The sequence below is a fragment of the Microcaecilia unicolor genome, chromosome 6, assembly GCF_901765095.1.
Source record: "Microcaecilia unicolor chromosome 6, aMicUni1.1, whole genome shotgun sequence".
Classification (NCBI taxonomy): Eukaryota; Metazoa; Chordata; class Amphibia; order Gymnophiona; family Siphonopidae; genus Microcaecilia; species Microcaecilia unicolor.
Window position 1 is genome coordinate 157800273 of NC_044036.1, and position 12636 is coordinate 157812908.

The 12636-nt window shown below is 42.1% G+C and overlaps 1 protein-coding gene across 2 annotated transcripts in view; it reads left to right on the forward strand.

Moving 5' to 3' along the window:
• Positions 1-12636, forward strand: part of IL17RD (interleukin 17 receptor D) — a 108826-nt gene that overhangs the window by 62087 nt on the left and 34103 nt on the right. For both annotated transcript variants that reach the window (XM_030207307.1, XM_030207308.1), the window contains exons 2-5: positions 2453-2510; positions 7306-7431; positions 9576-9694; positions 10689-10809. In XM_030207307.1, the coding sequence (XP_030063167.1) occupies positions 2453-2510; positions 7306-7431; positions 9576-9694; positions 10689-10809 (424 nt within the window). The remainder of the gene's footprint in view (positions 1-2452; positions 2511-7305; positions 7432-9575; positions 9695-10688; positions 10810-12636) is intronic.

The window sequence follows — 12636 nt, forward strand, 5'->3', positions numbered from 1 at the left end:
TGTCTTCCTCTCTTCAATAGTCCCTTTCCCTATGTGTCCTTCTGTCTGTCCTACCCTTATCTTTATTGGTCCTGTCTGTCTGTCTGTCTGTCCTGATTTAGATTGTAAGCTCTTTTGAGCAGGGACTGTCTTTTCTTCATGTTCAATTGTAAAGCGCTGCATACGACTGGTAGCGCTATAGAAATGATTTATAGTAGTAGTAGTAGTTAGAAAGAAGTTGAACCTGTTGGGGATAGAACTTCTGTTTTATCCATACACTGTTCCCTCTTCCCTCCCCAGGGCAATACTGTATATTCTTTCCGACTTGTTGAACTGAAATTTAATGATGTAAAAATTGCTTGTAAAGAAAAGAATTATACCTGAAATTCCCAACTAATTACTTGATAAATGTGTTGATTAGAGATTGTAAACCACGATAGTCATCTCAGGGATCACTTGTGTATGTATATCAAGTCCTGAAAATAAACAAAATAAATACTGGATCAAGGATTATACTTAAAAATAAAGAGAAAGCATCAGAGAAAAACATTATCCAAGACTGAAAAACAGTCATAGTCTCTTTCATCTGTCGGACACCGCCCCTGCCCAATTAATTTTGCAGTCTGAAATTATTTCTCAAATAATTGTTATCGTTATATTAATGACTGAAACTTTCCCTCCAGCAGGTCTTGTGGCTGCTGACACTGCAGCATCTCCAAACCTGGCTGACTGTAGTAGCCTAAGCCAGGCTGGGGGATCAAAACCAGGAGTTCTGTCAACTCCAAAATGTCATTTGTACATGATCCATCTTATTATTTATTTGTTATATACTCGAACATAAAATATACTTGCTCAGTTGGGCTCAGTTAAAGGCACTGCTGGTAGAATCATATCAGTTATTTTGAAGATAAAGACCTTTCTGGAAATTTTTGTTTGTTTGTTTGTTTGTTTTGTCAGAGTATCAGCTATCATTTGAAATTTCAGCATTTGCCTTAATATATGTGACCTGCTGAATGAAAAGGTACCAAAAATAGGGGATGTGATTTATTTATACTACAAGATAGAGGGATATCAACTGTATAATTCTGCAAAATTTCAGACTCAGGTATGGACAAATTAGGTCTTTAAAAAATGAGATACGTTTATCAATAAAAAAAGTAATTAACCCCAGAAATCACTTTCCCTACTTTAGGTACCTGTAGTTTTTAGGCTGTAGCACATGAAACAGAAACAGGAGACAGACTACTGCGGAAGCAGAACAGACAACCAAACAGCAGCAAGTTACTGACTTTTGGAATTGGACCACAGCTTTTTCTATGCAGGTATTGCAGTACGTGCATTGAATCTGTGAATGTATTGTGGAAACCTGTGTGACTCCTGATGAAGGTTTTTCCGAAATCTGACCAGGTTGGGTCCTGTTTCCATTAAGGTTGACATTTGGATAAACTCTTTCTGTGTTTGTCCTTCCTTGGATCACTGCTGCTGTTTGGTTGTTTGTAGAACATGAAAAATATATTAAAGTTGTGAAAAGAATTGCACAGTCCCATTGCCTTTACCCTACAATACATAAAACTTTCAAAAATAAAGTTGCCTTTCCAAATTTTTATAGCCTTTATTTCTGTTATTTGTAACCCCACTTTTGGTAGCTTTTGGTTTAATGGGTTACATGTTTTCCCTGCAGTGTTCAGTAGCAAATAGGCAAGTATGAAAAATGTGTTTAGTTATAGATGAGTAACAAAAAAGAATGGGGGGACTCACTTCAAGCCTGTGTACTACGACAATAATCAAGAAAGGAATCAGTTGATACTACATATTCAGTAGGGAAAATTTGAGAAAAAACGGGGGGGGGGGGGGGAAAGACCTCAGAGAAGGTGACACACAGCAAGACTGCTGGAAATTTTGTCCAAAAAAAAGAACGTCACCATAACTTCTTCAATCATCGGTCTCAAAAACCCCCGATCCACCCTACTACTACTACTAAATGTATACTTTCTTATACAATTCTTGTGTATTTCTTAGATACTTCTTAATATGTTTGTTTGCTGAAACACTATTATGTTTTATCATTCTCATACTACCCAAAATCCTGCAGTTATCACTACATGCATACTTTTTCATGTATTTCTGTTACTCATGATGTATTGTAAGCCACATTGAGCCTCAAAGAGGTGTGAAAACATGGGATACAAATGCAACAAATAAAATAAATAAATAAATAAATAAATATATGTGGCTATCCCAACGTGTCAATTTTTGTTTGTTTGTAGCAAACTTTAAAAAAAAAATTGACGCGTTGGGATATCCACATATAGGGTGTATCGGGGGTTTTTGAGGCCGATGATTGAAGAAGTTATGGTGACGTTCTTTCTTTTGGACAAAAATTCCAGCAGGTTTAGTTATAGATGCAAATATTAAATCTTTAATATGCCAAGTCTAACTTTTTAAAAACTGAGTAGTTTTTATTTTTCTCTAGGGCTTACCTTTCTTCAGCCGAAACACTGAACTACCAAATATCACATTCAGATATGACAGTAAGTACATTTTCATATAATGATAGTGTTCAACTTGTATGTGAGAGAGCTGGTTCTCCACTTTGTGCCATCTGTAAATTCAGGGCAAAGACAACCGTGTTTCACGTTCTCCTCAGTCTCCTGCCACCCTCTGCTGAGCATCCCTCAACAGCCTGACCCTCTGCTCAGTGATTTCCTGAGCCCCCTTTCCTCCCCACCTGCCCAATATCACCCTGACTCCCTTTATTTCCCCTCTCCTTTTGCCAGCATCCTTCTAACCCCCTCACTCCCCTTACCCCCTCTGTCTAGTATCCCCTGCCATCTCTCTCTTCCCTCACCCAACCCTCTGCCCTACATTCTCCTCACCTCCTCTCTTTTTCTTCCTACCCTCCCTCCTTAGCTGTGCTGGAAACAGGACAGGAGCACAGAGACAAGAGTGGCATGGAGGCACCCCAATATTAAGCAAACTCTGTGTCCAGTGAAGGGTAATTTGTTTTGCGTTTAGCACCCCCAATCATTTTGAAAGGTTGGCTCCTGTGAAGAGTTGCATGGATTGTTAACTTTCTAGAACTCTTTGAAAACCTGGCTTTTCTATTTGGCTAAGTGGAAGGGTCAACAACCAAGCTGTAGGTGACACCTTTTTATTGGATTAGCCTAATGCATATGACAAGCTTTCAATCAGCTCAGTGGAGAAACACTGCAGTTACACTGAGTTTAAATAGTACAAACTCATGTAGGTTTCAGTTTGTCTGCATATGTTAGTACAGCGCAGTGAAAGGGGGTGGAGGGATAGTCAGGGGTGACCAGACAGTGAGCATTTCCAGTTTAAAGGCCCTAATGACCATGGTAGCTGGCTGGAGTAAAGGCTTTTACTGTGATTTTTAAAGGTGGCTTTCATCCACCCAACTCTTCCTATCTCTCACCTATCCACCCCCAACCTGTTAGACTGTCACTGGAATGCTTTGGTGTTTCACTTATATATACTGTCATCTACAACATTGGCTTATTTCCGATCTGACAAAGAAGGGCAACCTTCAAAAGCTAATCAAGAAATGTATTAAGTTATCTGCAATAAAAAAAGGTATCATCTTATTTTCGTTTCCATGTTTTATTTCTATTAATTACCTTTAAAAGTGGACTAACATGGCTACCACACCTCTCTACTAAAGGTGGCTTAAAAGTAATTACATTTTTTTCCCTATGTCTTGTTTTTAGTTGTTTTGAGTTGGTATTAGCTTTTTAATTAAGTCAGATCTGTGTTTTTATTTTTTTTATATTTTAAATTGTATTCTAATGTTATTTTTTTTGTGAACTGCCTAAACAGGGATGTCAAATTGCAATTCTGGAGCACCGCAATCCAGTCAGGTTTTCAGAATACCTCTAATGAACATTCAAGAGATACATCCTCATACGCTGCTCTCACTAAATGTCAATATATCTCATGCGTATTCGTTATCCTGAAAACCAGGCCTGGTTTGCGGTCCTTCAGGATTACATTTTAACACCACTGGTCTAAATCATGTGTCATGGTGAACAGTATAGAAACACAAATAATTAAGCAAATGGGCCAGGCTCTGATTGTTTGAATGCTTGATGCCTGTCCAAATTTTGCCAGTCTTTGAACAAGCATAAGCATTCAGCTTACTGGAGTTTAGCCCATGTGGCTTCTGCATTCATGTGACTTTTCTATGCTAGCCCATTACTCAACTGGAGGAATGGGCTTCATACAGGGGACAGCCTCTTTTAGCTGCAGAGCCCAAGCTGTTCCTATTCCCCCCCCCCTCCCCGCCTCATTGTTGGCTGTGAGCAGAGGGTACAGTGGCTGAATTGGCTTGCTCTGGGACTATGGTCTATAAGGATGACAAGCTGAGCCAGTGCTGGCTGGTGAGCTTGAGCTTTCTACGGCTTACCCAGCTTTACCGACAAATACTCGGAGAAGCAAAGCAACTGAATATCATTTTCTCTACACGAAAAAGGATCCAAATTTTGAATAACTCCAAATGTGTTGCCTAATTAAAGGGCCCTTTTACTAAGCTGTGGAAAAAGGGGGCCCGCGCTAGTGTCAGCGTGTGTTTGTGACACACGCTGACGCCCCCTTTTACCGTGGCATGTAAAAAGCCGGGGGGGGGGGTTCTTTGAAAAGAAATGGCCATGCGGTAAGTGAACCACTTACCGCACAGCCATTTCAGGGGGGATTGGGGAGATCTTACCACCACCCATTGAGATGGCGGTAGGGACTCCCGTGCTAACTCGACAGTAACCGGACAGCGATTACCGACAGGTAAGCCCCTGTGCTACAAAAATAGGACATATTTTTTTAATGCTGGAAATGGCACGCGCTGGGGGGGTGGGAACTACTGCCGGGCTTCTGCAGTAGTTCCAGATTGGCGCACAGCAAGCCCGCGGTGGGCTTGCCGCGCTTTAGTAAAAGGGCCCCTACTTTTTTTTTTTTTGAGGAGGTGTGTCAGAGGCAGAGAATGGGCATGGATGTGCTAATCAGCTTCCGCGTTGACATTACCGCTGCGCTAACTGGTAGTGCGTTTAGAGATAGGAGACGGTAGAAGATCCTGTAGTAAAATATTTTTAATGGCCATGTGCTAGTGCTAACACTAGCAAACAGCCAGAAAAAGATGTAATTAAAAATTGCCTCTTTTATGGCTACCCTAGAAATGGACTTAGTACATAAGTAATGCCACACTGGGAAAAGACCAAGGGTCCATCGAGCCCAGCATCCTGTCCACGACAGCGGCCAATCCAGGACAAGGGCACTTGGCGAGCTTCCCAAACGTACAAACATTCTATACATGTTATTTCTGGAATTGTGGATTTTTCCCAAGTCCATTTAGTTATGGTTTATGGACTTGTCCTTTAGGGAACTGTCTAACCCCTTTTTAAACTCTGCCAAGCTAACCGCCTTCACCACGTTCTCCGGCAACGAATTCCAGAGTTTAATTATGTGTTGGGTGAAGAAAACTTTTCTCCGATTTGTTTTAAATTTATTACACTGTAGTTTAATCGCATGCCCCCTAGTCCTAGTATTTTTGGAAAGCGTGAACAGACGCTTCACATCCACCTGTTCCACTCCACTCATTATTATTTTATATACCTCTATCATGTCTCCCCTCAGCCGTCTCTTCTCCAAGCTGAAAAGCCCTAGCCTCCTTAGTCTTTCTTCATAGGGAAGTTGTCCCATCCCCGCTATCATTTTAGTTGCCCTTCGCCCTTAGTGCACAGAAAATACCCGCATAAGGGGCACGCTAAGCCCATTTACTAGCACAACTTAGTAAAATGGCCCCTAATCTCCTTCTGAATTTTGGCAGAATCAAACCTTTTTCATTTTAGTTAGAACTGGAAAATATTTTCTCATTCCATATCATTTGTCTAAAGTGAGGCCTCATAGGCTCTTCAGGATTACTTTTTCACATGGTTGGGGGGCACGGAGGCCGCATCTCAAGCACAAGAGAAATTACCCACTGGCGGTAAAGAGTTGCAATGCCAGACCTTCTGTAGGAGCGTGATGTGCAACTCTGATGGATTGTCTGAAACAACTGCTGCTCTAAGAAAGGCAGATGGATGGAAAACAGCTGATTTCAGTGGTGAATAGCATTTTGTAACTCAGGAGTGGGGTGATCACTGAGGGACCCACTCCACAATAGCCAGGCTCCCTGCAACAAGTCACAGAATCTATGACAAGGCAGAATTGGTGTGTAGAGCCTGCATTAAAACTTAGGAACCATGGGTCAATTTTAACAGACAATGGAAAAGGTGTTTACTCAGTACCCCCTCATAAAAAGCCCTGCATTTAACTCTCCACTGCCTCAGATACAAGCTTAAGGGCTCCTTTACTAAACCCCATTAAGGGCTAACAGACGCGTAATACAGGAAAAAAGTCTTGCTGCAAAACGCATGAAAGGGAAATGGGACTTGCCATACCGCCTTTCTGTGTTTTTTTGCAACTACATTCAAAGCAGTTTACATAATATATACAGGTACTTATTGAAGTGTTTTGTAGTAATTGATTACTGCGCACTGTCAGCCTCTTTTACAAAGCCGCGCTGCAAGTTCTTGGTACGGCAAATGAGAGGAAGCCCATTCAATTTCTGTGCCCACCTTCAGCTCTTCCCCCCCCCCCCCCAATCTTTCAAGTCTGGCTGCGTGCATGCAGGGGCAGCCTGAATGAGCGAGCGAGGGAGGGGCGGCAACTGTGACTGAATCCTGAGTGGGGGGGGGGGGGGCCCCAGGGCGGCGGCAGCAGCGGTCCTGCCCCGGGCAGCTCTGTCAGCAGCCCTGAACTAGCCAAAAGCCATTTCTGGCCAGTTGAAACACTTTAAATATCAACCCCCATACTTGTAAATATTAAACTTCATTTCATAGATAACGATAGAAGGCCAAATTCCAATTGACATTTACCCTATTTGAAAACTGCCCAATCAAAGTAAGTGCTGCTGATGTATGAGGACCTATTGTTTTGCCTTCAGCTGTTCTTTGCCTTTTTCCAGAAGCTGCCACCCTGGGTACTGCCTAGTCTGCTAGATGGTTAAGCCGACCCTGCCAGTACCCCATTCTTTTTCTAGATCATTATATCGCTGAGATATCCAAGGACAGTGTCAGTTGAAGGGACATCGTGGTTATCCTTTAATATGGGTGTTCTTAGGTGATAAAAAGCATTGACCTGGTAGTGATTTTGTCATGATCTCAGTTGGTTCTTTGGATAAAGTTTGTGTGGTGTGAAAGTGTTCATACAAGTTGCTAATTAGATTAGGTATGTTTAGGTTAACTTGTGGTTTCACTCGCTGTCTGTTTTCCTGTGTTACAGACTGTACCTCTTTTATGAACTCAGTAGGAAAGCAGGTGGTTGCCGACGTCCAGAACATAACTATCAGCCAGTACGCATGCAACAACCAAGTTGCAGTAATAGTCCATTGGACAGCAAATGCCCTTGGTAAGTAACTGAAAGGAAACCAATTTGACTTAAATGTCCTTTTATAAGCCTGTGTAGTAAAAGCAAGCCTTTATCACCCATTCCTCAAAATGGTTTCCTGTTTCAGTCAGGAATTATTCTTCTTGATCTAGAATGGCGTAAAATAGTGTGGACCTTGAAAGCTGGTATCACTATGTGCATTTTTATGCTTTTAAGGTCCACACTATTTTACTCCATTCTAGACGAGGCATTTTCTCCTAGTAACCATGGTCACACATCCTCAGCTGTGACCCCTGAAGAAGGCATAACAGCCGAAACATGGACCGTGTCGGGTCCAGATGACTCGTGACTTGTAAAGGAGAATAAATTTATTGGAAGATATTTGACTTCTGTTTGTTCTTTGGGACATTTCCTTCTCCCTGTTTGCCCTAAATTGGAAACCCAGGATAGGGAAATTATAGGGGTGCACTGGTAATAACCTAAAAGCTGCCTCAATGTCAGCCTTAGCTATGGATGCTCCCTGTCCACAGTGTTTTACCAATCGAACCGCTTGATCAAATGAAGCATACTGAAATGAGCATGCCTCAGGGGTCAGAAAATCGTTCATTGAACCCCCCTCTGGATGTGAGTAATTGTGAATCAACCTAAATTTTCCCGGTTCTTTCTTAGGCACCACTACCAAGGGAGAGATATAACCACCTTGTCAAATGGTTTGTGTTCAAAATGTCCCACAACCCTACCCAACTTAATCTCCTTATCTATTTTTGCCTGCACAATGGAGGATAAGCGTGAAATGGACACTGAGTTTCTGGCATAACTCCTTTCTATATCACGCGAGTAAGGGATTCTGAAACCCGCTGAAAAACCCTCCAAGAGGACCTGAGTATTACTTTTTCGGTGGTATCTAGACAACTATGGCTTGATTTTGTCTAACTGCACAGGTGAGGGGGCTTTTTGGAAAAATGCTATCATGACTGCTGAAGCGGATGTTTGTCTGTGGTCTTTTTTGCACACTTTGCAGTTGAATGTGCCGCCTATGGAACAGGCATGTCTGTATTTGCATTCTCGTAGGCTACAGGATGCTCTATTGAAATTCCAACAGACTCCGTCCTGTATACTTGCACTCCTTCCGTGTCCATTGTGGATAACCTGACGAAAGGACTTATTAGAGACACTGGCAAATGAACCTTTGTTAGTCATAATATATAGCCATTGGTCTACATCCATTGAGCCCCAAGTCAAAGAGAAATTCTCCTCCATTTTGTCTCTGAATTCCTGGTCATATTTTAGCCATTTAAAACCCTTGCTCTGAGTTAAAATATAAGTGATGGGGGGGGTGGGGGGGGGAAGCTGTAGGCTACTTGTTTCCTGGCATTAAGAAAGAATGTGAAATTGATACTCAGCCCTTTCAGTAGCAGACTGGCTCTGAGTTTAGTAATCTAAATCTGCAGATTGGTCTAAATCAAATCTCCCTGGGATACAAAGCTGGTGTTCTTTCTCTTGTACTGATCAGAGGCTAATCCCTTTGAAAGCATGAAGTAAGAACTGCAACTGAGGGTCTTTAAGTAACAAGAGATCTGGACTCCTCCCTTCCATGGTCAGCCTGTTGACACAAGCAGTGCTTTTGTTACCCTGAATGTGGAGAAGCCAGTTGTGTGTCTTTGAGGTTTTTCTCTGTGATATGTTGAAAACTGCCATTGTAGATACTGGATTGCAGACCCAAAGAATGGTCAAAGCAGTTTTCTTGATTTCTCTCTCTCTCTTTGTGAAATGAAGAGAATTCAGTAAATCAGGGGCCTACCGCTTAACAGTTTTCCCTTTTGATGTATGAGACTTTGGTTTGGTGGAACCTGAAGGTTATTTTGGGGCTGGGAATATCTAATTAGTAGCAACTTCAACGTCTAGGGACAGAAAATATCAACCATGAATTTGGATAATGATCTGTTACAAACACCAACATTAAGAACATAAGATATGCCATGTTCTGGGTCCAGTTTGAGGGGGAGTGAGAGACCATGAACATGTAAACTCTGAAATCCTTTATTTTTCAGAAGAATTTGCCAAGTTTTCATACAAGTATAGGTATAGGCATGAAAAGAGATTTCCACATTTTGCTATTGGGTGTTGAAATACTGATGATCTTAATACGTGTTTCTCTGTTCCAGGCATTGAATTCATAAAAGGTTTTCGAGTCATATTAGAGGAACTGAAATCAGAGGGAAGGTTATGCCAACAAATTGTTTTGAAGGACCCAAAGCAACTAAATTTGAGTTTCAGAAGAACAGTAAGTGCTACACATTATTTCTCAAAACATTTTATAAATGGTTAGGACATAAAGAAGCCCATTGTGTAAATGGGTGTGTACGGTTAGCTACCCCCTGGGCAGACTTCTACAGTCTGTGCCCTGATCGTGGTTGGACAGATTTGGATGGGCTGGAGTGGGATTCAGTGACAACTTCAGAAGTTGGATAAGAAGGATAGTGCCAGGCAGCCTTCTACGGTCTATGCTCTGCTCAATAATATTCTTATAGACTCTCTATTTGGTCACTCTTCTCAATTGCGGCTCTCTTTGTTAGTTTGCACTCCTAGATGCATTCGTTTTCTATGAATTTTTAATACTCTGTTTTCATCTGTTATAGTCGCTTTGTGGAATCCTCTGCCCACTGCAGTGAGATTGGAAACTTCATATTTGGCTTTTAGAAATAAGTTGAAAACCTTTTTATTTGATAATGAATCTGTTAATTTGACATTGGGCTTAATACATAATATATCTTATTGATAATTGATTTGATATTAATTTTAATATTTATTGTATCTAGAGCTACTGAATTATTATATTGTTTTTGTACTTTGTTTTGTTTGGTAAACTGCGGTGAACCCTTGAGGGGAGACAGTGTATATATAAGCAATATACTGATATTGACAAATCAAGAGCAAATATATATATGTAGTATCACATCATATCTTATGCTAAGAGCTTATCTTGTTGAACACACCCCTTTTAAAATTTAGACACAGTGCATTACAGAATACGCTTAGGGAGTTGTGCCCGTAAATTCTAATTATTTTCAATTAATGCTCATTATTGCTTGTTAGGTGCTGTTAGCAATGCTGATTGAGTTTTTAAGCCAATTAACTTACACACGTTGTTACAAAATAATCTTGGCTATCAGCGCGGATCTCTAGGCGTGTTATATAGAATCTGAGGGAACATGTAGAGGGTGCAAGTTTCTTTTTAAATGTACATGGGTACAAACTATGTTCTTTTTCTTGTTTAGGTGCTGGAATCTCAACCTTTTCTGAACTTGAAATTTGAAACAGATTATTTTGTAAAGGTCGTTCCCTTTCCCTCTGTGAAAAATGAAAGCAATTACCACCCATTTTTTTTCAGAACTCTCAGTAAGTATAGCACCAATTAGCACCTCCAGTTTTAAAAGAACACCTGCAGTATGTATTGTGGGTCAGGCTACCAACTGGATCCAGACCTATCTTTACCCCAGTGCATGCTGGAACTTGTAGTCTTGCTTTTCTTAGGTAATGCAACGGAGAAATCAGAACTACCCAGGACTGGATCAACCCTGTAATACAAATCTAGATCCAGTTGGCAGACTAAATTATGGGCCCAATATTCAAAGAATCTCTGCGCCTAACTTTTAGGCCCTTTTTTCTTAACCTTAGCCACATGGCCCATAGGTATAAAATAGGATTGCAGCATTTAGCGCATGCTGTCTATTAGAATGCAACTAAGCTATAGTAAAAGAATCCCTTTGAGAGTTATGCTCCTAAATTGACCTCTTTGGAAAAAATACTAGGACTGACATAGGGATGATCAGAAGCAAACGCCGGCACTAGAGGCTGTTAGCGCCATACTAGCACCGGCATTTGCTACCACCCCATGATCAGAGTCCTCGAGCGCGTGAAACAACGCGCTCGAAGGCTCTGAATGCAACTAGCATGCAAATGCATGCAAAACAGGGCTAAACATATTCATCCCCAATGATCAGCAACCAGTGCACCAAAGATTGGGTCGCTAGCCGCAGCAAACCCTACACCAGCTCCGAGCTGGCGTTAGGGTTTGCAGACCATTGGCGAGGAATGGTGAGCCCTGTCCAGCATGCATTTGCCTGCTAGCAGGCCCCCATTCCCCCCAACAAAGCAAACCCGAAGACCCCCCCCCCCCCCAGCTCTGCCCAGTGTCTCCTGGGATGCGCTGGGCAGGGCTTCATACCATATAAGGGAGTTTCTCCAGCTCCCCTGTCGCTCGGCGGGGGGGGAGGGCGCCCACTGGGCCACCAGGGACTTTTTTTGAAATGCTGAGGGGAGTTGGGGGGGGGGCTGGAGACCCACTGGATCCCCAGCCCTTCCTGAACCTGGGGGGGGGGGGGATTGTGGAAGGGACCGGAGGTCCACTGGACCTCCAGCCCCCGTTTTGCCTTGCTCGGGGCAGGGGTAGTTGGGGTCTGGTGGTCCCGTGGACCTCCAGCCCCTGTGTTTGACAGGTTTGGGCTTTTGACAGCCCAGACCTGTCAAACAAGTGCAGGAGGATTGTGCTGAGCACATGCTCTGGCACAATTCTCCCGCACTTCTACCCCATGATCAGAGAGAATTGCGTGCTTAAATTTGCATGCAATTATCTCTGATCATAGGTCTAATAACACCCCGCGCTGTTCCAGCGCTATTTTTAGAGCGCTGTTTGGAACAGCGCGGGGCTTTTGATCATCTTGGTTTGAGTGCTTTAAATTTATGCTCAAAGTTTCACTATACTCCTAAATTTAGTAGCATAAAAAGTGGGTAGCAATAGGTGTGAATTTATGATGGGAGCTTAGCAATGATTTTCAGTGCTCCATTCATAAATCTAGGCAAATGGATGGTAGGTCTACGTTTATAAGTATAAATTATAAGCTCCTAAATTAAGTACATAAGTACATAAGTAGTGCCATACTGGGAAAGACCAAAGGTCCATCTAGCCCAGCATCCTGTCACCGACAGTGGCCAATCCAGGTCAAGGGCACCTGGCACGCTCCCCAAACGTAAAAACATTCCAGACAAGTTATACCTAAAAATGAGGAATTTTTCCAGTCCATTTAATAGCGGTCTATGGACTTGTCCTTTAGGAATCTATCTAACCCCTTTTTAAACTCCGTCAAGCTAACCGCCCGTACCACGTTCTCCGGCAATGAATTCCAGAGTCTAATTACACGTTGGGTGAAGAAAAATTTTCTCCGA